Below are 14,830 nucleotides of genomic sequence, written 5' to 3'. Positions count from 1 at the left end.
AGTAAAGAATATCTACTAATTCCTTCCTTTTGAACCATCAGAGTGAAAAACTAAATGGAAATAAAATACAGCGGTAGGAAGAATTTTTAATTAGTATCGGCTTGAGTTGTCCTCAGTTGTTGTTTGGTAGCCTCTATCCATTGTGAATTTGAAGAGTAATTCTAAAACTGTTGGGAGTTGAAGAGTGTTTTCTGCATTTCAAAGACAAAGTTTATGTTAAAATATAAACTTACGATTGTACATGACACTGTTCTTTTGGACAATCTAATTTTACTAAGTAGTCAGTTTCTGAAAAAAATTCAGAAGTTAAAATAGTTGAAAGGAAAAAAAAAACTATATATAAATACTGTTGTTCAAGTTGGTGAGGAAAACCTAAGCCCATATAATTGCACACGTATCTGAGGAGAACACTTTTTTGGTTTCTCAAGCATGAGGCAGCAGAATTTTCATTCATTTGGCATGCTAGGCTGAAAACAGAGTCTTCTTTCATTTGACACACTCCCCTGGAAACAAACATGCCAGCGAGGGGATTGTGCCAGTTATCAGAAGCTTACAGGAATACATTGTGCTGGTTTGTATTCATTTTCATTTCATGAATTGCTTTAAAACTTAGCAGCATAAGAAAGCATTAAAACACCTTTTTAGCATTATTTTTAGTTCCTGTGTATTTCCCTGCTGTGCCGTCATTCAGTTTAAATCAATGGAATGTTGTGAGACACATGGCTGAGTTTGCAGCAGAGCAGATCTCTCCTCCTGCCTGCGTATGCTCCGAGTATTCATCTGTAGACAAGCAGCAAATTTGAGTTTAACTCATTTTACATCCTTGGAAAAGATGAGTGTCTTAGAAAGAAGTTCAGTAAAAATAAAGGGTAATTGAACAAAGGTTATGCAGCGAGAAATTTAAGCCAAAACTCAGCTGGTACCTATTAACTATGAAAGTTCACAGATAATGCTTGGTCTTTTGGGAGACACTTGTTTTCCTTTCCTAGAGTTATATTCTTCAGGATTGCCAGCAGGTCCTTCCCACCTCTGGAATTTTCTACAAGATTCTATTTCCCTCATAAATGTTTTTCCACATGCAGACTTGGCAAATTCAGGTGTACTTCTTGGAACTAATCTGGTCACGGGAGCTTAAATTAGGACCAGGTTGCAGTGAGTATGTGTGAAGTAAATCTGGGAGTGGTATTGAGGGTCTGTGTCAGCCTGTGCTAAACCAAAGAGGGGGTAAAGAATAAGGGAGAAGGATCACAGCTATATGGTTCCATCCTAAGAGTTACCTAGAGAGGGCTTGTGGAGTCACAGCCGTCACTGTTCTGTCCCCATATGATGGGGTGATCGCCTCCTTAGTGCCTCATTGAGTTCCTCGATGCTGCTTAAGGAATGAGCACAGTGGATATTTAATGTTGAGCTACACTCACGTTTGTTCTCTGACACTTAGGGATAGTGGTTTTCTGTGGACTTCACATGAAGACAGATAGATAGTATAGTGTTGACACAACGTTTCATAGATGGTGGTAACTTCTGTCCAGTTATCTGTGCCTGCTTTTTTGTGAGTTTTGTGCAACAGGCTGTACATCCTGCAGTTTGAAATCATAGTAGAAAAACAGGTGATTATGAATTTATAAAGCTTACTTCGTTTCCTTTTCTGTATCATTCTGCTTCAGCTTGTATGGCTGATGCTGATCAGAAGGAAAGTACTGACTTATACCCTCTCTTCTGCACAGAAGTACTGAATGAAATATTTTTTATCGAAGAAACCCAATACATTTGAATTGCTCTAGAATGAAAAAAAAGAAAATAATAAAATCCAAACACAAAAGTTTCACAGATTTCATTTATAGTTTGGGAAGGCTAAAATGGCTTCATGAAAGCTTGCCTGCACTGATTTGAGTTACAAGTTCGGACTTGAAATACAGTCAGCTGCTGCTCTATACGATTGTCACTTTTTGCCATATAGCTTCAGTAACATGGCTGAGGAAAATGCTACACAGTCATTCAGCAGTACTGCAGTGAAATAGATTAGACTGATTTTCCTTTCACCCATTAACTAGTGATTGGACAAACTGCAAGGGAATAGAAACGTGATTTCTATCTACATAGTTGGTTCCTGGACCCTGTGCCTTCCCATTGTTAATAAAGACACTGCCACCTATTTGAAGACATTGGCAGGCATATTTAAAACCCAAGATGAATGGAGCACATTTACTGTGTTAGAAGCAGTTGCTAAATTGTGAGTAACTAAGTCTTGTTGTATAACTGCATTGCACTCAAGGGAACAATTTAGGTTTTGAATTGTGTATGTTGGTAAGTGAAAACTATGTAGACATTGATTATTTTTTCCCCTTGACCTAATCACTGTTTGCCTATGGCAATATCTGATATGTTATGTGTTCACCAAGAATTGTCTTGGGAACACAATGAGGCTTTTTTTTTAGCTTCATTAGTAATCATAGTTACATTAGGAATAGAAGGCAATGGAGTAATATGCTTGTACTGGGTACTACACCAGTTGTTTGATTTATTGTAAAGGTGGACATGAACTCTGTGGGACTCTGAATGTGTATAGGCAGAGGAGGACACCAGATTTAAGACTGTGCATCTTGAGCAGGAATTTAATATTAAAAGAACGGAAGGCAAATGTGCATTTGTATATTTTATTTATTTTTTGTTGTGAAAAATTCCATTCTTTGTTCCTACTTATATATTTGTAGTATGAGAGAACTTTCCTGATAATACTAGAGAATATGGGAATGATGTTAAGTAAAATAAAATTTAGTAATGTGTTTTTCATTGTCAGAATTCAACAAGCTGCCAAAAATACATCATAAATAGGGAGAAGAATGTTTTCTCTTCTATCCCACTCTTTGAATCTAACATGTATTGCCCTTTTGACAAAAATGTGAAAGTCCAACAGAGAACCTTAAGAAATGTGTTTAACTTTTGACATTCTGTTGATTCCTGCAAACGTTAGTTTTGTTTCCATGCTAAAATACTTGTTTGAAATATAAGGGATTATTAAAAAATGTACTAGATTGAACTTCTACCTTCTGCCTAGAGGCCATGTTAACTAGACACATGGATGCTCTTTTCTTCTCTGAGGAAGTATTGGGCATTAAAAAATGAATACTTGCATGTTTCCATACATAAGAAGCCAGACTGTGGCCTACCTAAGTGTACCTAAGGGCTACCTTGTGGTTATGTATTTTTGAGAACCAATTCTAATACAAACCAGAGATGTTCAGAAGTATGATGGGACAATATTGCTTTGGAAGGATAGTTATCAGGAAATAAGATGATACTCACGATGTTTGTATCTGCATGAGGGTGACACTGTGACAGGCTTATTTGCCATAACTGGTGGCAAAACCTGCCGACATGAAGCAGTGTTGGAGAAATCAGTGAATGTGCTTCTTGCCTGTAAGATTGCCAGCTCCTTCTGCTATTAACTGAGATGCCTATGCAGGTTTTACTTTTCCCTCCTTAGATGTAATTGAGAGTGCAGTTTCTCTTGTAAACAAAGCAATCTAACATGTTGTTTCTTTAAAACAAGCAAAGCCTTAGTGTGGTCATGGCTTTCTCTAGTCCCCAGACTTCTGCTGTATTATGTAAAATAATGTCTTAGTCTGCAGAAACACCAACTCTTAACTGTTTAAAAGCCTTAGCTTTTATGGAAATGTTACTGGAGGTGGCCAGCAGAGTCAGGTCTTTTAGAACAGCTGACATCAATGTGGGAGGTGTTTCTTTTCTGGTTGGAAAATAATCATTTGTTATATAGAATATATTATTTAGAATTATACACTGGTAAGAAGTGCTGTAGAGATCAGTGTCTTTTCTCAAAAACCAACAACTTTTGTTCAGGGCAGGTCCTAGAGGATCTGGAACACTGCCTGAAGATGCCTAACATTACCCATAGGTAGCATTAATTGGCAAAATGTTTGGAATATACAACAGTCCCCTGTGTTGTGTTTGGGGGTACTGTGGAGAATGGGTTAGCAGGCAGACTTACTGCTTTAGAAATCAATATGTGCCCGTTGTAATGAAGTAATTGACAGTAATATCCCATTATTTATTTGTTGATATTATAATGCATTCTTCAACCTTTTAGAGGCTTAATTACAATAAGCTGATATATTGATAAGGATCTCTTTCATGGTTTAGATAAAACCATGGCCAGTAAACAATTTCCTGTTTTTTATATGCTTATAGTAGTGTTTAAATAATTCTGTTTTGTTTGAGGACAAGCCCATGTTGTTCATGGTGTGGCTGACTGTTGGTAGATGAGGGGAAACAAAACAATCTCTTCATTATTTCTGGTAACTAAGATGAACAGTCTGATTTTGTAAATTTATACATTTTAATCTCAACTTCTCAAGGTGAAACAACATAAATATTTAAGGAACTTTATTATTTCAGAGTTGTCTTGGGATCTTTTGCTTTGCTTAAGCATTAAAGAGATAAACTACCTTTTGTCTTGATCTCTTACACAAATAATCCTGCTGCTCCCAAATAAAACTAAATTTTCAATTCTTCAGATACAACTGAAAACCCTGTAACTTTTTTGCTTGTTTGTTGTTTGAAGTAATTTGAAGAATATTGTAGAACAGCTTTTAATATGCTTTTATCAAGTTAACTGTTAATCATGAGTGCTTCAAAAATAATACCCAGCACATCTAAATGTGTTGGAGAGAAGGAATATGTTGCAGTTTATCCAAAATACAAATCTAGAGGTACTCATTTGTCAGGGTTATCATGGTCTCAAGCCTTAATTTTTAAAAGATATTTTTACATCTCATTTTCACATGTATTTCATAAATTCTATTAAGTCTGTGTCTCAAGGATTTAATGTTTCTTTGAGCTTAGAATAGATATTTAGTCACTGTCTCTTCCTTCCTCTTAGCTGAGAGTTAAAAATAAACGTATAAAACAATGGCAATATGAAACAAGTCATTGGCAGTAATGAAGCTGGAAGCAAGCTGCTGTTTTGAGCAGAGGAATTCTGCTTCGGTGTGCACATGCCTTAGAAGCTGTTGAAAATGGAAAAATTTTTAAATGGATGTGTGGTCTTTTCCGGAAAAATCGTCTTTCAGAGCTAGAAACATTTTCCTTTGACAGAGAAGAGATTATGGAAACTTTGGTCTTTTATTAGGGGAAAATACGAACTTCCTTAAAATATAGTTTCCATGCTGAATTTTTACAGATTCTGCATTTCCCTCTGTTTTTCTCCTTCCCCTCGTTCAGTGTTTTTCTGTTACTCACTCCGAGCCTAAACTTGTACACAGCATTTTAATAGCCTTATGTTATAAACCTGAAAATTTTAAAATTAAAGTAATGATCTGTAATAAAAAGCCTAGCAGACTAATTACAGTATTGCATTAATTATTATCTTTTTTCACTCTGTTCTACAGCTAATTCAGGTCTGGGTTTTAATCCCCGTTTACACTGTAATTTTGAGAGAGAGAATATACTTAGGTACAATATATATAAAATCAAGAAACAAACATTGTCAGATAAGCAGTTGATTTCTAAAGTGTTGCATTGGACATGTTAGCAGTAAAATGCAGGCATTTCTGTTTAAATGTTATGCTTTGTGTATCTTCTGGTGAGGATAACGCCTATATGACATAGAATACAACTCTTGATATCTTCATTTCTGGATATCTTTATAGCATGTACTAAATAGCAGTCATTAATTCAGAAATTTGCATTTGTGCCGCTTAGTTGGTACATCATTTTATGTTTTGAGTTTTATTTTTTCTCCCAAAATGTGTGCAATTCTTATAATGGTTAAGGTATAGATTGATGTCAGTGCTCAAATATAGCTCCAAGACTGCAATTTGAAGCTACTTTAGAAAAATACAATTCTTTAGACATGGTGAAACTGAAGTTGAATGGAAGTCCTATTAGGAGTGAATTGCATGTAAATATTAATAAGGGAAGAGTTCCTAGCAAGTCCTGAGTTTGGGAAATTGAGCATGATAATTTGCTGAAATTATGTCTGTCTTGAAGATATGCAGATGCAATAATTTTCAGTTTTCAGTTGAACTTTTAAATGGTGCAGAAGGTGCCCAGGCTAGGCTTTAAGCAAGAAACTGTTTGGAAGTATTGGCAAATGTCCTTGTAATGGATGTATGGTAATGAAAGGAGTTAAGATGAAAGATGAATTGGACTGAATGGCTGTTAAGTCATTTAGGCTGGGCTGGTTGCAGGTTTGGTTGTTAGATGTCTCAAATTACATTGCCTTAGTTCCTACACTTGGCTGGCTGTCTTCAGATCTTCAAAAAGTTTAGGGAATCGGTTTCTCACAATTTTTTTTGTTTTCCTTTTTTTCAGGATGCTTCATCTGCAGACATTCGGAAAGCATATCGAAAGCTTTCTCTAATTTTACACCCAGACAAGAATAAAGATGAAAATGCAGAAATACAGTTTAGGCAAGTAAGTGCAATGTGTGGCAATAAAACTTTCAAGGGAAAACAGATTTTTTATGTTGATGTTGTATTAGTAAGAACAGTGGTACACCTTTGAAATTAGTGAGTTGAACATTGAATTACATTTTTACTGATGTAGCTAGACTAAAACCTAGTACACTTTTTTGGAATTAACTTGTTCAATAACTTGTATTTTGTATTTACCTGTATATTAAAAATAATTTGAACTTAGTACTTATACTCTTAGGAGGAAAATATGTTTTGCACTTCCTAAAGCAGTGGGGAAAATTTCTGATCCGTTCTCAACCCAAGTCCTAGATAATTTAATGAAAAGAATTAATTTTAGTTATTTTTGAATATTTATAGAGCGAAATAACATGACTTTGTAATTAGCTCTACCTTTAAAAATGTACCTCAGGCTAAAATCAGCTTACTTAATTTTAGTAAGATCTTCAGGATGAAACAAGGGGATACACAAGATTCATGTTGACAGATGTCAAGATGGGAAGAAAGTCTTGTATAAGAGTTGCTTGTTTGTGTCTGATGACACTTTGTATATTAATATTTTACTGTTTCTTTTGCATGCTGGGTTTGCTGCTTAGTGGTGTAGGGAAAAAAGAAAACTAGCAAAGGTCATTTGTTGGCAGATGTAAATATACTACTGTTCAAAATATATGAATTCAATAATAAAATAAAATCTTTCTGTGTTTTCTTTTTTTGTGTTTTGTTTGTTTGTTTTAGTTGGTGGCCATCTATGAGGTTTTAAAGGATGAAGAAAGGAGGCAGAGGTGAGTTAAATTGCACAGGTTTTTAAATAAAGCATTTATACCAGTGCTATATTCAAGCCTGTTTGACTTAGTTGTAAAACTTCAGATTTTTTTTTTTTTTTTGCATAATTTAAGTCAGTAAATTATATGTAATTGTTGAATTAAAGATTGTATGTGGCTTAAAGGGCAAAGGGGTATTTTTGCATGGCATACTGTTTTTTCTGCTTTAAAACTAGTATTTGAAAGAACTTTGAATGCTAGCTGTTATTTCAAGCGATTTTTAAAAAATACTTAACTATATCAGCTTTTTTTCTCAGTTTTCAATTTTTTAAAACTGTGATTAAAAAATATTGGCCCCTTATTCAAATGTCAGTCATATCACCCTGTATCAGTAAAAGGCTTGTTGTGTGATATTTATTTCCATTCTATGTTGTCTTCAGTGTTGTTTTCTGTTGCTTGGTTTGTAGGGTTTTTTATTTTCAGATGTATTATCTCTAATAGTGCAAACTTTTAAATATTTTTTTAATAAAAGCTAGTTGTCCTTGCTGCTTCAGGAGCAGTTCCAGCAGTACCTGAAGGGGTAGGATAAAGAACTGGTAACCTGGGGCTAATTTGTTTTCTGGACGATTACTTTGAACTTTTTTTCCTGTTTTTAAACAAATATGAATTTCAACCAATGATTATCAGAAAAATTGACACTGAAAGACTTTTGCTTTTGGGTTGGTGTTTTAGTAGATCATCTTTCAGCTTACAAGTCTTTAAACGGGGTTTTATGAGACATTTCTTGAAGGGATTTTGGCTTTGTAGATGTCTTGGCAGGAGTCCAGGGTTTATAGTACAGATTATCTACTTTTTTGATAATCCCCTTTTCAAGTGTCATGAAAATGTACTTCATAGAAGCACTCTTGGAAATTTGTGGGTTTTTTTATTTCGTCTGTCTAAGGAGAATTTAATTGTGAAGTTACACTTAACGAAAGTAAAAAAAAAAAAAAAGGTAACTAAATGATTTCAGGCCATTTAAAGTGAATTATTCCCCAGCTCTTCCCAACTATTTGTTTATAGCAATGTTTGCATGCACTTCAGAGTGTTGCTTCTCTGGAACTGAGCTCCTTCATGGAACTTGGAGGAATTTCCTTGCAGCTGTAATAGAAGCTTTTTGCACAAAGCTGTGATGCAGTAGCTTGCAAAAATTATGGTTTAAGCCTTGCATACATTACAAGTGTGACTAACTTACTGAAGTACTGTTACTTAGTGCATCAGTGATTACAAATGAGAAGTTAAAGCAGCAGTAGGTTGTTCTATCTTAGATTGATTTAATTTTCACTAACTTATTTTGTACGTAGACAATGTCATATTTTTCTTGCACAATGTGGATGTATGGTTGATACTGATTTCATAGTTGAATAAATAGAAAGGTGGTGGATTAAACAGTGTTTACCTTCACAGAATTTTCTGGAAATAATATGCAGAGTTTAGAAATTACCTATAGAGCAGAAGTATATGGTCTCATTGCTTTGAGAAGCCCTGTATTGATCAGGTTTATTGCACGGTGTAATGATAATCTCTCGGCTGAGCTCATAAACAGAGAGTGGCCCGTAAGGCGTTGTCGTAGCACATCTCTAATGCAGGTCTTCAGGAAGTGTGATAGGAGCTGCTCTCCCTGTTATGTCAGTTCTGAGATAACTTGAGGCTTACTTGCAGCTGTACACCAAAGGAAAGGGTGGGAGTTACTACTTTCTGGAATCTTTCTACTTTAAATATTGATCTTTGGCTTTGAACTGTGTGAGGTGAGGGACACAGTGGAACAGGCTCAAAGCTTGCTCAGTGCCTCTGCACTGGGCACAAGCTGCACTGCACCTTGCACTGGCAATTGAGCTGGGAATCCCTTCACAACTGGACACCTGCATGGTTTGGGGCAGGGCTGTATACCAAGAGAAGAGTGAGCTGCAGGCTTCTACTGCTGTGCAGTGAGGTCAGCTGTACCTGGCTCTTACTGTTCCCCAAAAGTGATGTAATCATTCCTGGTGTGTGTAGAGAGCAGAGCAAAGGCAGGAATAAGGTCCTGCACTGTACAAGAGAGTGATGAACTCATTTTGAAACAATAAAACCCCTTCTCCGTGAATGTCATTCTCGGTGAATGTCAGAGCTGTTGTTCATTTGTGTGAGTACAGAAACAATGTTTTTAAAAAAGGCAGATCTGTTGGCCATCTACATGTAATTATTCTTCTAAAGCCTTTGTGTTTTCTTATTTATCAGTGAATTTTTACTTTATCTGATGGCAGAAACCTTTCTTAAAATATTACATTTCCTCTACTGACAATGATATGACTGGGCTTTAAAACATGGTTTTCTTGTTTGAGAAAGTTATATAGTTGCTTGTGAAGTATACCAGTATCATTAGTAGTACTAGCTAATATAGTAATACTACCATGTTAGTACTTCTCTCCTTTTTGAGTGAAACATGAGCAAAGCACTTTTGAGTGAAACATGAGCAAAACATTCAAATATTCTGACAATAAACATACATGCAACATCATTTAATGTAGCACTGTTTAACATTAAGTTAAACATACATACAGCAGAACATAATATTTTATGTTTTATATACACATGCTAGTGTGAAATTCTACAGAAAATTTTATCTTTAAGGTATATATAGAGAGGTGCATTTCCTGAAATACACTTCACCTTTAGGGCGTTTATTGGTAAATCAATTGAATGGTGATAAATTTTATTAGCCTTTGATTATCTTAGTTTATGAAAAAATAGTTTTATGCAGTTCTGTTAATTGTAATTAGACAAAAAAGAAGTCTTAGATCTTAATTTCATTGTTACCTTTTTAAGAAGCTTTTTTTCCCCGCCAGGCCTGTCCTCTGTAATAATGTTGGCTTGATTACAGGAAACATTTGCAAAGGGATCAAAATACACTTGTGCAGAGTAAGAAAGGTGTCTGTCTTGGTTCTCATTAATAATTAAATGTCTGTATTCATAGGTATAAATTGTTCTGGCTGATGTTGTGCTGGATGTCTTTGACAGCTTGAGGAAAATAGGCCCCCCAAAATAAAATCCACCAGTGCAATCTTTACATAGTACAGAATAGTCCTCATTAATTCAAGGTTATATTATATAAACTACATCGGATCTCTGAAATTATTTGAAATGTGAAATGCCGTGGCTCTCTTAAAGGGAAAAATAAATCATAATTATATTAAGATTGATGATGCTATAATTAGTTACTACAGTTAATGGATTTTTTACTTGCAATGTAATTGATTCACAAAGAACTCCAAAAACTGTTTCATGAAATTTTGCAGAAAAAAAGAAATGTTAATAATCTTGCAATTTGTTACTTTTAGTACAGGACTACTAAGTCTTTTATAGACTGCTGAGTTTTAAAATAAATACTCTACACAGTTTTAAATGGGAAATGTTTTTGGCTGTTTCTGTATTGGTGCTTTGGGGTTTTGGTAGCTTGTTGACTGCAACATTTCAGAGGCAACTGGTAGGCATACTCATATGTGAAAATTTTGCTGTATTCTGTGTGCATATGTTTGTGGAAAAACCCCTGCAGATGTATCTTTTCTTTTCAGGTTGTTTTTTTTTCCTACATAGAGTTACAATTAATATAGGTTGCCAAAAGAATGTTTTGTAATTAAATTCCAAATGTAGTTCTTGATGCACACGGATTAACTGTCTTTCATAGTTAATGTAAGTGTCTATACAGGAATTCTTTAATGAGAAACTTGCTTTTAATTAAATCACATTCTAAATTTGAAAATTAAGATTTAAAAATTATGGAAGCTTCTGAGTTTCAGTAGGATCATTTTCCAGTTGAAAATCTGAAAATCATTGCTATCTTTATTTTTCAAATACAGAGCTTAATTACTATTGAAAGCAGTGATTTATCTTTTAACAGTATATATTCTAAAAAGTGGGTTATAATAGAAGCTATCTTCCCTTAAAATGGCCAGTCGTGTGAGCCATAATGCTCATTGATAGTAAAATCAATAGAGCATTGATTCTGAGACTTAATCCGTGGAGGCTGTTGTTCAGAGCAGCGGCCACAGCCTAGTAAATACCAAGGGCTGTTTAAAGCACTTAATGCAAGAGGCTCTGCTGTCTCCATTTATTTTTTCTTACCAGATAATTTATAATAGAGCATGGTTGCCAAATGTTAGTTTGAAATCTTGGTTTACATATTACTATATTGTTACCATCAGCATATATGGACTTGATTTAATCAGTAGCCACTTTTTCAGTGCATCAATTAACAACCCCGAGTATATAAGAAGGCAACTGCTTAATAAATGTATATTAGTATTAAATTAGATTGTAGATGTGTTTCTCTGAAGATTTCAAAGGAGGAACATCTTATGTAAAATCTTGTTATCAACCTAATTTGTTTTAAAGATGATTCTGTTTCTAAAATATTCTCTTCTGTTATCACTAAAATCTTGTAAATATTTTTAAAGGCTAAAACTTCTATTTATTTCTTAAACAAAAGTTAAGTAGAAATTTTAATTTTAAAATAACATAATAAGCGATTTTTCTGAACAGAGTTTGTATTAAGGTATCAGTAATTAATTTGTTCTGACATACTGGAAAAGGAAAAAAGTTATTAGCTCAAATTTTACAATAATAGGTGTTAACCTTAGTATTCTCATAGTTGTAATGGAAAATAGAATTTTGTAATATGAATTTTACTTCTGGTATCATTCAGAACACAGCAGAATCCTAAGGTGTTAAATCTTTTATGCAGACATAATGATGCCAACTTGAACAAATGTATTATCAGAAGTTAGCTTTTCAGATATGCACTATATTAAGGTATATTTTTTAATTGAAAGCCACTGCTTCTTTTTCTGCTTAAAATGAATTTGCTTGTGGAAAATTTTTTTAGTACATCTCCAAGGTATCAATTTAATAACTATCAAAGTAGCTAGTGCAGTTGTTGCATTTAAATTGATTTACATGTCAAGACTGGCAGTTTAGCAGCTGCGCTATTATTCCTGGATTGGTCAATTTACTTGAGAAAAACCTACTACTGAGTTCTACTGACCTGCATGACAATATAGGCCCTATTTCTATTCCTGTAATTAGGCCTGCGACTAACTCAGAATATTTTTAATTAAAATATTTTGGTCAATGTGTTGCACCAAATTAGGCCTTTCAGAGCAGATTTAATTCTGGAAATGGTGTGATTAGAATGTGTAATGAGTTGTGTTCAATTTAAGATTAACAGGTTGTGCATCTTGAACATACAGGTTTTTGGGCTTACTGTAGAGGTTTTTGTTTAAAAATTTACTCTGAAAAGTTAATTTTAAAAAATCTGGTTTGCATGTCTGTGGTTTGTTGGTTTTTTTTTTTTTAATAGAGCAAATACTGTAAATAAAAGACCTCAGGCATACTAAGATATTTCAAGACATTTGTGTGAAGAAAAAGGGATTGTCATAAAATAGTTTCTGTACAGTTGGTAGGGTTAGTAATTAAACAGTTTTAAAATAGATTGATTTTTGAAGACAATGTTTCAAATAGAAAATGAAAAACTTTTGAACTTTGTTTTCAAACATCAATATCAAGCCTCGAATTTAAACTCTTATCTTACAAAGAAGGTATAAGTCTGGGTGTTTTTTACCTAATGGATTTTGTCTTACTAAAGGACAAAAACAAAAAGCAAAGATACCTCTCCCCTCCCCCCAGCACTTGTGCATTTAATTCGTAAAAAAAAAAAGAGGTTCTAGTGTTTGAGACATTTGTTCTATGTAGTTGTTAGTGGGTTGTTACTTACTTCGATCGTGGAGACCTGCCCACTGATTACTGAGCATGTAGAACACATCGACATTTCTGGAAGTCTCTTACTTCAGAAGTGAATGAACTTGAAGGGGGAGGGGATAAGTGTTGCAGGGACATTTGAATTTTTTTTCCCTGCCTCAGTGTTTGGTGCCTGTTTGTTTCCACATGCAAGCCTATCTGCTGACAAAACAAGGCATTGCTCTCTCTAAAAAAAATTACTAAATGATCTTTTGTGTATGTATTATTCAAGCACACTGTGGATTACCTTTTGTTTTATAATTGGGTGGTTTGGCTTATTTCATTTCTAGCTCTCCATGAAAGCCTGTTATGTTTGCTACTGTAGGTATGATGATATTCTGATCAATGGACTACCAGATTGGCGACAGCCTGTGTTCTACTACAGGCGGGTGAGAAAAATGAGCAATGCTGAGCTGGCATTACTCCTGTTCATTATACTCACAGTGGGTCATTATGCTGTGGTTTGGTCAATCTACCTGGAAAAACAGCTGGTAAGTATTGGTAATAAATCAAACTTGCTTCCATTTTTAGTACTGAATTTCCTGTAGAAGTTTGCATATTGTAGAGATCTCTATCACTTCCCCTGGTTTGAATTTGGATTTTTCATATTTTAAAATGATTATATTTAAAATGATGATAATTACAGAATGAGATATTCAGCATTTTAGAAATAGTAATCTAAAAACTATTTAATTTTTCTAGAATTGGTAATAAATTGCAAGAGCTGGTCCTGGGTTTTTAGCTCGAAGGAAGAAGAGAAAAAGTCAATCATTTGTTGATGAAGAATCATATGTAGTCATATCTAGAGTTTAAAATAAGTCGGGTTTTATTTGTTTAAAAGTCATACTTGCTTTGACTTTGTTCTAAACTAAATGCTTTTTTGTTTTGAGTTTTTCTTAACAGGGTAGGAATTGGTAAGCAATATAAATCACATTATTTTTTGATAATTATTTTTGTCATATAAAAGTCTGTTGCACTTAGACTAAGAAAGAAACTAAGCATAACTTGCAAAATATTCATACATTAGCATCTATTTACATTTTTTTATTTTCCACTGCATTATTGAAGTTGATGAATGAGAAAGGAGGCAAGTTGAATGCTTTCTCCTCTTAGAAAACTTTGATTGCTATGGTGATACACATGAGTGACAGAACTGGACTTCATGTGTGTTTAAAGACTGGATACCATGGCAACAGTTATTGTTAAGATAGATCATTTTACTTAATCATGTAGGACCCCAGATACATTTGCATAAATGCTACTCTACTGTTTACCCTTCACAGAGGAGTCCCAGTAACATTTGTGGTTTACATGCTAATGATAACCTGTAACCGTAGTTCTTTCTACATCAAGGATGAACTGCTTAGCAGAAAAAAGAGGGAAAAGAAGAAAAAAACAGGTGGCAGGAGCACAGATGAAGCCAAACTCGCAGCTCTAGACAAAAATGAAAGGTGGGAAAGAACTCTCTTGTTTTCTGCGTTTTAAAACATTCTGTCAGCTACTGATATAGTTTTCTCATTTTCTTTTTGCATCTTTGAAATACTCTGTGAGAAAAACAACTGTATTTGTAGTAACAGCCACTGCTGATATAAAGTGTACTAGTGTAGATGTGTTTTTGGGTTTGGATTTGTAAATAAACACATGGTGTTTATTCAGCAGATCAATAATCACTGAAAAATTAAGGCTGAATTAAAGGCATCTGTCTTATAAAAGGGTATTATTTCTACAAGTTGATTGTAGAAGATTTTAGAACTTTTTCCCTCTTTAAGGGTTTTTGCCTTTGCTTAGAGTTAACAAATTTCAATTTATTTGAGCTTTAATTTGTTA

The 14,830-nt window shown here is 34.2% G+C and overlaps 1 protein-coding gene across 1 annotated transcript in view; it reads left to right on the top strand.

Moving 5' to 3' along the window:
- DNAJC1 (DnaJ heat shock protein family (Hsp40) member C1) overlaps positions 1-14,830 on the top strand; it is a 107,084-nt gene that overhangs the window by 31,523 nt on the left and 60,731 nt on the right. Inside the window, exons 2-5 of the mRNA XM_063413653.1 lie at positions 6,331-6,432; positions 7,167-7,213; positions 13,329-13,494; positions 14,357-14,454. Coding sequence (XP_063269723.1) covers positions 6,331-6,432; positions 7,167-7,213; positions 13,329-13,494; positions 14,357-14,454 — 413 coding nt within the window. The remainder of the gene's footprint in view (positions 1-6,330; positions 6,433-7,166; positions 7,214-13,328; positions 13,495-14,356; positions 14,455-14,830) is intronic.

The sequence above is a fragment of the Prinia subflava genome, chromosome 1, assembly GCF_021018805.1.
Source record: "Prinia subflava isolate CZ2003 ecotype Zambia chromosome 1, Cam_Psub_1.2, whole genome shotgun sequence".
Classification (NCBI taxonomy): Eukaryota; Metazoa; Chordata; class Aves; order Passeriformes; family Cisticolidae; genus Prinia; species Prinia subflava.
The sequence above is the reverse complement of the archived record's forward strand: the minus strand, read 5'-3'. Positions and strand labels throughout refer to the sequence as shown.